Source organism: Salvelinus alpinus, chromosome 9, assembly GCF_045679555.1.
Source record: "Salvelinus alpinus chromosome 9, SLU_Salpinus.1, whole genome shotgun sequence".
NCBI classification, from domain to species: domain Eukaryota; kingdom Metazoa; phylum Chordata; class Actinopteri; order Salmoniformes; family Salmonidae; genus Salvelinus; species Salvelinus alpinus.
The window spans coordinates 24,670,839-24,685,666 of NC_092094.1; the positions used below are offsets into that span (position 1 = coordinate 24,670,839).

Genomic DNA, 14,828 nt, shown 5'->3' on the forward strand with positions numbered 1-14,828 from the left:
TAGTTTGCGCTCGTTAGCATATTTAGCTAGCAGCCTGTGGAAATTGGCTATTACTTGTGCTTATTTTGTTAGCATTCAGGTAAGAGATGCCCAATAGGCTTTATCTTGCGTTTTTGGAGCCCCCTTGTGTACTAAGCCAGTAATACCGTAAATCCTGTCATGTGAGAAAGACAATATGAAAATCAGGATACCGCCCAACCCTAATAAAGGCTCCATACTTACCAATTTTATTGCAACATACTCATTGGTGTAGAGATTTTTACCTGGATAACAAAAAAAAGGTTATTAGAAGGTTGGGTAAACAACTTATTTCAAACAGATGAGATTGCACATCCAGTGCAGCCAAGGAATATTTTAGGAGTCTTAAGGAACAATTTAAACTCCCATAGGTCTCGAAGACACATGCTTCACAAATAACAATGATGACTGAACAAAACATCTGGAAAGTCAGAGGCGTACAACATTCGAATTGGACAGTTGAGATGAGGACAATAACCAGGGGCCACTAATGCACCATTAGGCATCTGCATATGCCTATTGTGCAATACCATGTATTGCAGTTTGTGAACCCTATCACGTGTAGCCTAACACTGGGTGCATGTCCTGCATAAAACTATCAACTTCAAATGAATGAACAAAACCAAAGTCATTTTTTCCTCGAATGATCCGTCTCTGATGGTAATAGAGTGAGCGAGGCATACATTCTCTCCTAAGTCAGGGGAAGGCAACAAGACTCAGCCGCGGGCCGAATTTTGGCGGAGAGGATGGTCGGGAGGTAGGAAAATAATTATAACAATTTGCACACTGCAAATTGGACCACAACTAAGCCCAAAAATAGATTGTATATCAAAATCATAATTGTATACCTTGATTACATTGAGACACGATCACATACAGTGCCTTAAGTACTCATACCCCCTGACTTATTCCACATTGTTGTTACAGCCTGAATCCAAAATGGATTCAATATTTTTTTACATCACAATACACCACAATGAAAGTGAAAACATGTATTTAGAAAAGTTTGCACATTTACTGAAATTGAAATGCAGAAATCAAATTTATATAAGTATTCACACCGAGTCAATAATTGTAGAATCACCTTTTGCCGCAATTACAGCTGTAAGTCTTTCTGGGTTAGTCTAAGAGCTTTGGACACCTGGACTGTGACATTTCCCTATTATTATTTTCAAAATGATTCAAGCTATGTCAAATTGGTTGTTGATCATTGCTAGACAACTATTTTCAGATCTTGCCACAGATTTTCAAGTAGCTTTAAGTCAAAACTAACTCGGTCAATCAGGAAAAGCAGACAACCAGGTTTTCCTTTAGGATTTTGCCTGTGCTTAGCTCCTTTCCATTTATTTTTATCCTGAAAACCTCCCCAGTCCTTAATGATCACAAGCATACCCATAACATGATGCAGCCACCACTATGCTTGAAAATATGGAGTGTGGTATTCAGTAATGTGTTGTATTTGCCCCAAACATAATACTTTGCATTCAGAACTTAGTTAATTTCTTTGCCACATTTTTTGCAGTTTTACTTCAATACCTTACTGCAAACAGGATGCATGTTTTAGAATATTGTTATTCTGTACAGGCTTCCTTTCAAATCTGTCAATTAGGTTAGTATTGTGGAGTAACTACAATGTTGTTAACCATCCTCAGCTCTCCCATCACAGCCATTAATCTCTGTTTAAAAGTCACCACAGGCTTCATGAGAAAATCCCGAGCAGTTTCCCTCCTCTCTTGCAACTGAGTTGGGAAGGACACCTGTATCTTTGTAGTGACTGGGTGTATTGACGCACCATCCAAAGTGTAATTAATAACTTCACCATGCTCAAAGGGATATTCAATGTCTGCTTCCCTGGTCTTTATGGTTGAAATGTACTGCTCGACTGAGGGACCTTACAATTATCTGTATGTGTGGGGTACAGAGATGAGTCATTCAAAAACCACGTTCAACACTATTATAGCATACATAGTCCATGCAACTTATGTGAATTGTTATGCAAATGTTTAATCTTGAACTTATTTAGGCTTGCCATAATAAAGAGGTTGAAAACTTATTGACAAGACATTTCAGCTTTTCTTTGTTAATTAATAATAAAAACAATTCCACTAACATTATGGGGTATTGTGTGTAGGCCAGTGACAAAAAAATCTAAATTTAATACATTTTAAATTCAGGCTGTAACACAACTAATGTAGAAAAAGTCAAGGGGTGCATACTTTAAGGCACTGTATGTCTCTTTTATTCATGGGAATACTTGGTGAACAGATTTCCTGAATGAAACTCATTTTTAGATAAATTAATAGGAGGGATTATTTTTTGGGGGGGGATCAAAAGACAAGTCACCAGGAATTTAACTCTATTTTACTTGGGGCCACAAAAAAAATCCACTGGGCTGCCTTTTGCCGACCCCTGCTGTAAGTGATATTGCAATACAAAAGGTGTCATCTGAGAGAAGTGCGGCATAAATCCCCTTGCAGGCATGTGAAATTCAGCACGTTTGCTGGGCAAGCTGAGAATGAAAGTGCTGACACCAACAGTGTGACACTAGGTAGGAAAGTGAGAACAACAAGGCTTGTGTTTGGATGCAATGATCCTGCACAGAGCAGTGAAATTATATTTGTATAAGTGTGGGGTAATACGTAGGACAGTGGGAGAACATTGATAATTGTAGGATTCAAGTACTTTACTTAGAATACTACATAAAGTGAAATTTTGCATTTTGAAATGGACCACTAATATTTTGAGATTCCTGACTAAAAATGTCAAAGGTTTAGTGTACACATCTTGGAGGCTTATTTTATGGTTAGCACTGGCTCAATGAAGACATCTTGTGACATGTTCTATTCATAACAAATACAATCCTCTGCTTGAACATTGAGATTGTTGGAATTTCAACATTGAACAATTTGTTGAGGTCCCTTGATTAACAAAGTAGAGTTAGGACGATAAACCAAAAATGTATCGACACAGACCATACACTTATTGCAGGAAATTAGCTAATATTGTTCATTATGATAAGTAGCCTACACTAGTGAAATGCAAAGTTTGAAATGAGTTTGCTAATATGGGTGATTGTTAATGGGACAATTGATGGCTACAACCATCAAACTAGTATTCGTAGTTTAAAGGTTCATAAAAAAAAGACAACTGGTGCACATTAATGTTAAACTTATCATTCTATTTATCATAACATAAATTAAGGAAATGTGAATTTTTGTCCATATCGCCCAGTTCTATAATGAAGTAAAATTTGATTCAATCTAGTCAAAAGACAACACGGGACTGAATAACAACTCCCTCCTAAGTCATTAAGTATTTACATAAAATGTTAAGATGTCTTGCACCCTGTAGGCTTTTTTAATGTCAGTAGAGTTAAGGACTTTATTAAATCCCTCAAAAGTGAGTCGATGAGCCTATGGAACCCAGCCACACTCATGCTGAGTGACAATGCCATAGGCAAACAATAGGCCTCAGAACTTCAGCAGTGCATGCATGGAGCATACCAAAGAAAAGCCATTCTCTCGCCCACCCCCTCCCGGACTATTTTCCATGTGGGCGGCAGCAGAGCAGAGGGAAGGAGAATCTTAGTCTCTCAAACAGTTTCAGGACAGAGCCATTTCAGTACAAACAGTAAAGCCTGAGCTTTCTGGCTATAGCTCAGTCATTTCATATGGCTTAATGCTCCTCACTGTCCTACCTGGAGAAGTTAGTCATTAGACAACCCAGATATCTTAGATAGACATTCAGCTCTCCAAGTTATTATCCACAATGAAAATGAAATACATATTTGCTGCCAATGTAATCTGGGTATCAACTCAGGTGTCTACAGCCATGGCAGATTAGCTGGGGCCTGAACTCATTATGATGCGGTCATTGCATCCAACTTGAATCAAGTCGAGATATGATAAGATTAACAGTGTGTTTAACAAAGTGTACACAGTTAAGCCCCATGTACAATTTGATAGTGAGGGTGAAAAGAGGGAACTAGGAATATATCAGTGAACAAGGTTTTACATTTCCAAGAGGAGTAGAACATAGTCAAGGCCCAATATTTTCAGCTTTAAACAAATGTTCATACATCCAGTATATAATGTATCGTCATTTCCAAACAACCCAAATGTATTATTTAAAGGGTTAGGCTGTTCTTACCCAACTTCAGCTCTCCAAAGTTACCACAGCCGATCTTCTTGCCCACACGGAAGTTGGGCCCCACCATGAGCACTCCAGAGGAGCCTGATCCCGAGGGGCGCGAGTGCCCGCTGCGCCCCTGACCTGCCTTGCTGCTGCGTGCAGGTCTCTCACCCTCTTTCTCCCGTGGGTGCTCCATGGCTCAAGGTGCCACCCAGAGGACTGGAATGGGAGGGTGTGCTCCCTGACAGGTGCTGCTCTGCAGTTGGGCAAAGGGGCCGGGGCAACGGGCTCTGCCTCCGCCCGCCCCTGTCACTGTGACATTTGGGTGGGAAGCAAGAGCTTTCACAGGTATCCTGGAAAGGAGGAGAAAGGAAATGTCAGAAATAGTCTAATTTAATTGTCCTGCTGAGATGAACCATGCAGTGACTAGGTATTGATAACCCATGACAACCCCACAGCAGGATAAAATAAATCCACAAAAAACCATTGACCACTTCAACTATATTGTTTACCAGAGTATATCTATCGGGGAGTCCTTAATTTATACTTTCAGAATACTTTTTCCCAGAGCCCCATGGTAATCCACAGTTTGACAAGCTTGCTGGACAGTTCAGATGTGTGCCATCCTGAACTATTCACAAGTTTTTCACATAGGCCTATGTAAAGTAGCCTAACACTTAGCCCCATCCTAGGGCTACATGTTTGCAATATTATTATCCTGTTGTTTTCTGCACACACAAAAATGTAATACTTTATTTAGCAAATTTCAAGAGGTGGCTTCATAAATATTTCATGACTCCCAGTATCAATTGTCTTCACAACATGTTTGACAGCCATCTCGATAAGAATGATATAAACTCGCAAGACAAAATATTACCAAATTCAAAATCAGTCTCATAAATCTCAGATTACATGCAGAGGCTACTTTATAAACCCCCCCCAGGAGATTGCTGGTAGTGGCTATTAGGGGAACCTCCTCCAAGCCAGTATTTGCTTAATTGATCTTATTCCACCTCATAAGTACAGAGGCAGTGCAGATTGGCGATAATTTGCCATGGCCATGAAGAGGAATGAGAGAGATGTGGCAGCATTAGTAGCCAGTCCCCTTAACCTCCCTATTCAATGCAAGGGCTGTGGCTTGGGACTCTGTTGGTTTATGGCAACACAGGGAACCACAAACAAAGCAGAGCAGGCCTTATGAATAGCTCCCTTAAATTAAAATGATTAAACCTAAACTGATTTGGCAGCAGTGAAATTGGCATGTCAGTAACACACTGGCCAGAAGTGAAAGGGAGGTGCGGTACTGTGCAACAGCAACACGATTAACAGTGGTTGTTGCCAATTACATCAGATTTAACAAAGCAATTTTGAGGAAAACGCTACCGAAGTTCAAACAACACATTGACTGTAGTACTCGCCCTGGATAAATATTGGACCACTGCTACTCAACTTTTCGAAATGCCTACAAGGCCCTCCCCTGCCGTCCCTTCTACAAATCTGATCACGATTCTATTTTGCTACTCCCTTCCTATAGGCTGAAATTCAAACAGGAAGTACCTGTGCTAAGGTCTATTCAACGCTGGTCTGACCAATCAGAATCCATGCGTCAAGATTGTTTTGATCACGCGGACTGTGATATGTTCCGGGTAGCCTCAGAATAACATTGACGAATACACGGATATAGTGACGGAGTTCATCAGGAAGTGTATAGGAGATGTTGTACCCACGGTGACTTAAAACCTATTCAAACTGTAGTAACCTGGTATATTTATGTTTACCAATAGATGGCAGTATTGACTCAAGACGGGTTTGCTTTCCGCTATCCGTAGCTATTTCCTATGTCTGCCTATATTACCATGATTAAGAAAGCTTCAGGTAGTTTAAGCCAGGTGCATAAGATAATGTAAATCTAAGTTACAATTAAATACTAAACCGTACGTAAGTCTCATGAGTCGTAATTCTAAGAAGCCTTTAAGGATACTACACAAACCAAACGAGAAACAGCGGATAGATGGCAGCATTCGCAAAAAACTGAAAGCGCGAACCACCGCATTTAACCATGGCAAGGTGACTGGGAATATGGCCGAATACAAACAGTGAAGTTATTCCCTCTGTAAGGCAATCACAGGCAAAACGTCAGTCGCAATTCAACAGCTCAGACACAAGACGTATGTGGCAGGGTCTACAGACAATCCCGGACTACAAAGGGGACACCGACGTCTTGCTTCCGGACAAGCTAAACACTAATTTCACCCGCATTGAGGATAACACAGTGCCACCGCTGTGGGCTCTCCTTCTCCGTGGCCGACGTGAGTAAGACATTCAAAGACACGACAGACATGAACCTGTCTGGGAACGGGGTTCCGCTCGCCAACAGCCAATGAAATTGCAGGGCGCCAAATTCAATCAACAGAAATCTCATAATTCAAATTTCTCAAACATACAAGTATTAGACACCATTTTAAAGATAAACTTCTCGTTAATCCAACCATAGTGTCCGATTTTAAAAAGGCTTTTCGGCGAAAGCTGAACATATCATTATGTTAGGTCAGCAACTAGTCACAGAAAGCATACAGCCATATTCCAACCAAAGAGAGAAGTCACAAAAAGCAGAAATAGAGATCAAATTAAATCACTAACCTTTGATATTCTTCATCAGATGACACTCCCGGGAAGACATGTTACACAATACATGTATCTTTTGTTCGATCAAGTTCATATTTATATCCAAAAACCTCAGTTTACATTTGGCTTTGCCTCCAAAACATCCTGTGAGTTTGCACAGAGCCACATCAATTTACAGAAATACTCATAATAAACATTGCTAAAAGATACAAGTATTATGCACAGATTTAAAGATATACTTCTCCTTAATGCAACCGCTTTGTCAGATTTCAAAAAAGCTTTACGGAAAAAGCAAACCATGCAATAATCTGAGTAAGGCGCTCAGAGACCAAAACAAGCCATACTGGTACCCGCCATGTTGTGTAGTCAAAAGAAGTCAGAAATAGCATTATAAATATTCACTTACCTTTGATGATCATCAGAATGCACTCCCGGGAAATCGCAGTTCCACAATAAATGTTTGTTTTGTTCGATAACGTCCATAATTTATGTCCAAATACCTCCTTGTTCGCGGGTTTAGCCCAGTAATCCAAATGCTCAATGCGCGATCGCTTAGTTCAGACAAAAAAAGTAATATTACAGTTCGTAGAAACATGTCAAACAAAGTATAGAATCAATCTTTAGGATGTTTTTAATCATAAATCTTCAATAATGTTCCAACCAGAGAATTCCTTTTTCTTCAGAAATGCAATGGAACTCCAGCTAACTCTCACGTGAACGCGCATGGTCAGCTCATGGCACTCTGGGAGAGACCTTACTCAATCCCCTCTCATTCACCCCCACTTCACAGTAGAAGCATCAAACAAGGTTCTAAAGACTGTTTACATCTAGTGGAAGCCTCAGGAAGTGCAATATAACCCCATAGACACTGTATATTCGATAGGCAGGTTTTTTCAGGTTTTCGCCTGCCATATGAGTTCTGTTATACTCAGACATCATTCAAACAGTTTTAGAAACGTCAGAGTGTTTTCTATCCAAATCTACTAATAATATGTATATATTAGCAACTGGGACAGAGTAGCAGGCAGTTTACGCTGGGCACGCTTTTCATTCAAACGTGAAAATGCTTCCCCCTATCCCAAACAGGTTAAAGCGTGTCAACCCTCGCAAGGCTGCCGGCCCAGACGACATCCCTAGCTGCGTCCTCAGAGCGTGCACAGACTAGCTGGCTGGAGTGTTTACGGACATATTCAATCACTCCCTATCCCAGTCTGCTGTCCCCACTTGCTTCAAGATGTCCACCATTGCTAATAATGACTATTGCCCCGTAACACTCACTTCGGTCATCATGAAGTGCTTTGAGAGGCTAGTCAAGGATCATATCAGCTCTACCTTACACCCTAGACCCACTTCAATTTGCTTGCCGCCCCATAGGAATACCTATGCAAGAATGCTGTTCATTGACTAGAGCTCAGCATTCAACACCCTAGTACCCTCCAAGCTCATCATTAAGCTTGAGGCCCTGGGTCTGAACCCCGCTGTATGCAACTGGGTCCTGGACTTCCTGATGGGTCTTCCCCAGGTGGTGAAGGTAGGAAACAACACCTCCACTTCGCTGATCCACAACACAGGGGCCCCACAAGGGTGCGTGCTCAGCCCCCTCCTGTACTCCCTATTCACCCATGACTGCGTGGCCACGCATGCCTTAAACTCATTGATCAAGTTTGCAGACGACGCAACAGTAGTAGGCCTGACTACTAACAATGACAGCCTACCGGGAGGAGGTGAGAGCTCTCAAGAGTGTGGTGTCAGGAAAATAACCTCTCACTCAACAAAACAAAAGGAGCTGATCGTGGACTTAAGGAAACAGCAGAGGGAGCACGCCCCTATCCACATCGACGGGACCGCAGTGAAGAGGGTGGAAAGCTTCAAGTTCCTAGGCGTACACATCATTGACGATCTGAAATAGTCCACCCACACAGACAGTGTGGTGAAAAATAAGTAAAACCTTAACTTTTACAGAAGCACAATTGAGAGCATCCTGTCAGGCTGTATCACCGCCTGGTATGACAACTGCACCGCCCGCAACCGCAGGGCTCTCCAGAGGGTGGTGCGGTCTGCCCAACACATCACCGGGGGAAAACTACCTGCCCTCCAGGACACCTACAGCACCCAATGTCACATCAAGCACAACCACCCTCAAGCCATGGCCTGTTTACCCCGCTATCATCCAGAAGGCGAGGCCAGTACAGGTGCATCAAAGCTGGGACCGAGAGACTGAAAAACAGCTTCTATCTCAACGCCATCAGACTGTTAAATAGCCATCACTAGCCGGCTTCCACCCGGTTACGCAACCCTGCACCTTAGAGGCTGCTGCCCTATATACAGACTTAGAATCACTGGCCACTTTAATAAGGGAACACTAGTCACTTTAATAATGTTTACATACTGCTTTACTCATCTCATATGTATATACTGTATTCTATTCTACTGTACTTTAGTCAATGCAAATCCGACTTTGCTCAATCCAATATTTATATATTTCTTAATTAATGTGTATTGTTTTTAGAACCTACTGCACTGTTGGAGCTAGGAATACAAGCGTGTCGCTACACCCGCAATAACATCTGCTCAATATGTTTATGTGACAAATAAAATTTGATTTGAAGAGTTTAAAATGTTTAAGCTGAAAATCTCACATTTGTTTCGAATCATTTTGTGTTTCCTGTTCCTATTCATTTTCCATGTAAGTCTTGTTTCTCCAGAGATAAGCGCAGTTTAAAACTGCACTTTGGCTCATAATGAATAGGATTTCTTTAATGCTGTAAACATTAGCCTTAGCATTCAACTGTAGATCGTGCACCTTGACAACAAGCTACAACTACAAACCAGGAACTGTGTTCTAAACATATGCACTAGTGACCTTGTCAAAGTGACACAGACCCTGTTTTTTTTGTCTGTGGAGGCAAACTTATGGGACTTTGACACTAATGTGAGGGATATTACTCCCATGAATATAGTCAAACATTATTCAAATGTGACCTTTTAGAAAATATACCATATTTGTAACTAATAGGCATATGTAGGCTACCTATATACTGTACTACCTACACAGTGAGAGTTTAGGCTATTAACTACAACCATTATAGTGGATAGGCCTACATACTAGGTGAATCAATTATTTCCCATACATTAACAAATTAGACTACATCACACATTTTGGGGAATTGACCTAGCCTCAGTAATCATGATGGTATATGATATATTTGCCACTACTAGACCGAAAAGAAACATAGGACAGGTCTCACCAACCTGCAGAAAACACTAAGCATTTGGTTAATAATTCATTAAAGAAAATCAATGTCTTCAGATCCCCCTTCATTTCCTACAATTGTCTGCTCCATCGCCCTCTGACAATGGCAGGAGAGGGCCTTGGTGCTAGGGATATGTCAATGTACTCCACAATATGGTTTTGTTATTCAGCTGAGTGACATGGGATCTCACAAATTAGGCCAGCTTCCTATGAGAGATTTCCTGCGCTTGGATCAAAGAGTTTCTATTCGCAGAGGAGAAGTGATAGAGGGAAAAAAAGCAGTCACTGTGAGATGGCTATCAAAAGACAAAGATAGTTCTGTGCTTCCTGCACCCTAGATGCAAGACCCTCAAAACTTTGACTGTTTCACTAGGGCCATAGTTTGTTACAAGGCTGGTTTGGAGACCCTTTTCTCAAGCTAAACCGATCTGCGTGCTCGGACTGCATCTGACAGTGACTGCCCAGCAAAGCATTTTCCCTCCATTGTCCATGAAGAGTATTGATGGAAACGAGTTAGTCCGGCACATCGATCAAATCAGTGCAAATAACCCTTGACGTGCAGCATCCAATCAGACCTGGGGTCACAGAGAATGCACGTAATATCAGACACAAAGGCACTCGGCAGAGGGGCTTCATGAATAATTGAAACCTGTAAAACTTTGAGATGGGGTTCACCAGTCAAGTGAGGGGAGGCAGATATAAACCGTTACAAACACGAGATGAACAAAACACTATTATATCTCCTCTACTTCCAATTTACTACACTTAAGACCATTCAGGCCATTTACACTACAAGAAATGCCGGTAATGTGGAGAACTTTAGCAAAAAGGCAGTGCCATGAACACAGTCCAATACTGGAGAAAATTATCAGGGGGAAAAAATCATTTAGACCTACGATATGTTTGACAGGCCTATTTCTTTAAGGATTGTTTTCATTGTGGTCATGTTCCATGTGCACTAATTCAAGACATTGTAGGATTTCATTGCAATTTCAGGTTCACTGATGCCTTACCAGTTCTTTGGAGTGACAAGGCTGTGGATGGAGGGGGTTTTACACTTCAATCCAGTTACTGCCCAATGAAAAGTTTTTTTTTCTTAAGGCAGGACAAATCAAAAAAGTACAGGAGCAGGTCTTTTACATGCCATTGTGACAATAAAGGCTGGTGTTTCAATAGAGAATGTTTGTGTGTGTCTCACGCCTGCAGTGACTCAGTCACACCACCCTCACATATTCCCACTTCAGAACTAGTGGAAGGCTCCCTCCTCCCTTCACCTCTCTTCATTTTTGAAGCGGTTCTGCATAGCTCCTGTTAATCGAAGTCCAGCTCTGTGCACCTCACCCACTTCATGGCTAAGCCTACTATAGAGCCCCACAGTGTAGGTGTTATAATACGCATAAAACCTAGAGGTCAAACAGGGAAATGGTTCCAGTCATTTTCCCAACATTTATTGTTCACATATGGGATTTTACAAACACTTAAAGGGAGGTGTTTCATGTAGGCTTACCCTGGCGTGACATTTTGATAACCATGTTTATCCCTCTTGGACATGCAAGACTACAAATCCCTGCACGTCAACTCTAGCCGACACCTTTGCAAACAGGTATTGTCAATTGTCCAATTAAAAGAGACTTAGCTAAATGTAGTAATTAATAAATTACTAAAATAAAAAGTCACCAGATCATCATGGTATTTGTAGTTCTTTATGATAGCCACATTAGCAGCTAATTAGCATTTCATTTTTTGCAGGTAAATATAGGCAAATATATTGATAAAAGTCACCTTGTCCTAGAGAGATTTACACAGTTATCAAAACGTTACGACAGGGTAAGCCTACACAAAACACAGCCCTTATTTTAATTGTTTCCAAAATCCCCTATGGGAAACATGAATGGTGGAAAAACGATTAGAACCATTTCCCTGTTTGACCGCTAGGTTTTATGGGTATTATGAATCATAATGTGGTACACTATAATGTGTGGAATGACACAGTAGCCACTACACTGCTTAGAACACTGGTAGTTGTTTGATGTGTGTGTGTTTCAAATGTATTCTCACTCTGCTTGAATAGCTACCAACTTTATTTTTATAAAGACCTGTGTATTCTTTCCATTCGCGGTATTTAATCAAATGAAACAATGTCACACCGCCATGGAGTGAAGTTCTTATGTTGCCAAACATGTTACACAATGGACAGCTCAAACTATGACAAATTAATAAAAAAAAATACAAAACAGGTTGTTCATACCTTTCTAACAGATGGAAATGTCCTGTTCAATATGAGCCTTCACAGGGCTCCTTTCAGACAGTATCTGATGGTATAGTGCAAGGTTTGGTGTCATTTTAAACCTTACTGTATGCTCTGGAATATAGGTTAGGCCTAAAGAGCATTATGGCTTACAAAGAGTGTTTCCCAAAAAATTCAGCTATGATAAACCCCTGCTACACAGTGATGTAACATGGACAGTCCTGTGTTACCATGGAGTCAAGAACATGCAGTGAAGAAAAACAAAAAAATGAACACCTGCTCACCAAGTTTAACACCCTAGAAACACAGGCAGAAAGGTTGGGAAGTCCAAGAGTAAATTTAAATAAAGCAGTAGTAATTTTGTCTGGATATAACAACCTGGCCACAGGCCTAGACTAATAGGAAAAAAAACAGCCAATGTTAAATTATCTCTTCAAAGCTACAGAAAGATGCAGGACTGCCACCGATGGTCTCTGACTAGCCGATCAGAATCGAACCTCCGGCAGGATAGTTAACTAGCGTGCCATGTACTTAAGGTAGATCCGATGGTACATTGAAAGCATGGTACATTTATTTTCAACCAACCTTTAGCCTACTTGCCGATACTTTCTACATTCTCGATGTGGAAGGCAACTGGTGTCTTATAAAATGTCTGTTTCTGATACTCAGAGAATATTCCGCAAAAAAATGTTACTCCACACCTGTGCCTTCCAAGTCAAGAATCAGCAAGTAAAGATTGTTAAAAAAAATAAAAGTTCCATGCTTTGAATGGACCATTGGATCAATCTCCAGTGCAAGCTAGCTAACTATGCTGCTGGAGGTTTGATCTGATCGGGTAGGGCTGACTAGATTGTCTTCATATTTTAGACTCATTGGAACATACTGCCCAAGCTTTAGTTTAGTTTTTGGATTGGCACGCTGAAGGGTGTTAAACTATTGATGACAGCCGTCCACAATTCTACATGTTGAATTGGTTAAGACTGCTGGCAGGTGGTCCCTGTAACACACCGCAGGTACTGCAGGCAATGGGACTGACTTTTAGGCTCATTTCATATTATTTATTTAGCCAGGATAGCCCACTCAGTAACAATTCAGCCACTGTTTTGCAAGGAGTCCTGGGTTCCATAGATCGTCAACTTGTTATAGCCTGATACTTTCCTGTTAACATTGTCTTAAATTCCAACCCAAACTGGACCAACACCTCTACGAACCAGCAGAGTAGATTAAACTATAATAATTTTTCAAAACCAAATTCTTACTTAAAGTTATTTCACGAGATAGCCTCTATTATAAGCGTCCCATCTTGAAGGAGGATGTGGCTAGGCCACCTGGACAAGACATTGAAAAGTTATTGTACATTTTATGACGAGCCTCAACTACTTGGACCCCTAACTTCTGGACAGGATCAAGGACCATACCGTCAATATAATCTAGATAGCATAGCCAGTTACCTAACGTAGGTTGCATACTACTTCAGGAAGGGTTAAATTAGTTAACTGGAAAGACGAATATTGTTTAGCTAAAATGCTCAACTCAGACACCTGGCTAGTTTGGTTCTGACAAGGTTTTGAGTAACGAGACAGATACTGGACCTAACTAGCTAACTTACTGTAGCTAGTTTACATTAGTTAACGTTACTTATGATAAACTAGCGACTCTCCGTTTTACTTATTAGAACATAAAACGAATCACTAATCTTAGCTAACTTATTAGCCCATAAACGATATAGCTTGCTAGTTAATTAACTAATGACGGAAACTCGCACTTGACTGGCAACAAACACCAACCACTCCCAATTCCATGCACTGTCGGCACCACACAAACAAAACAGACAACCAAGATGCATTCCCTGTGTGGTCAAAATGTTGTCTAGGTAGTTCGTTAGCTAGCTGGCTAAAGGTAGCTAATTGTCCAGACACTGTCTTTAGTTCAGGCCATTAAGTTGTTAGTTAGTTAGCTAGCTAGCTAGCTGTTAAACCTAGCCTAGCCGGCGTCGTTCAGAAATGCAGCGGTTAGCTAACGTTAATGGACTAGCTTTAGCTATTAGTCAATGTTAGCTTGCGAGGTTTGTGGAAATATAAACTTACTTTCAATGTGATCCTGGGTGCATTTAGTCATTTATTTTCCGTTTGTGTAGTGACAATTACGCCAGAAACAAGGTCGCGATGTCAATTTGGCTAAGGTTATGTCAAGCTACGCCTCCCAGAGCCCTGTTCAGTTCGCCTCCACTGATATGAAAGTGTTCCGGAAGTGTTGATCCAAACCAGAAAGGAAGGAAGAGGCGAAGCGAGAGATTTTACTCCGCCCAAAATCTGTCTACGAAAATAAAACCAAGTGCGGAATTTTTGTATGGCGGTTTGGTACAATTGTATGAATGCGAACAGATAATTTGTGGTTTCGACATGGTGGGATCTTTTTGCGTTGTCAAATTAATCATGCTAGAATTGGCGGTAGAAACGCCTTTATGCGCAATTATTGATAGCCTATAATAACAATCATATCGAAGTAAATTTGGGAGTCACGCGATGACATGTTGTGTGGTCCTCCCACTAC

The 14,828-nt window shown here is 41.0% G+C and overlaps 1 protein-coding gene across 4 annotated transcripts in view; it reads right to left on the minus strand.

The window, feature by feature from the left end:
- Window positions 1–14,527, minus strand: part of LOC139584537 (casein kinase I-like) — a 56,206-nt gene extending 41,679 nt beyond the window's left edge. For all 4 annotated transcript variants that reach the window (XM_071416523.1, XM_071416521.1, XM_071416522.1 and 1 more), the window contains exons 1-3: window positions 14,363–14,527; window positions 4,168–4,502; window positions 223–263 (exon numbers count right to left, since the gene is read on the minus strand). In XM_071416523.1, coding sequence (XP_071272624.1) covers window positions 223–263; window positions 4,168–4,345 — 219 coding nt within the window. In that variant the 5' untranslated portion in view covers window positions 4,346–4,502; window positions 14,363–14,527. The remainder of the gene's footprint in view (window positions 1–222; window positions 264–4,167; window positions 4,503–14,362) is intronic.
- Window positions 14,528–14,828: the final 301 nt, after the last annotated feature.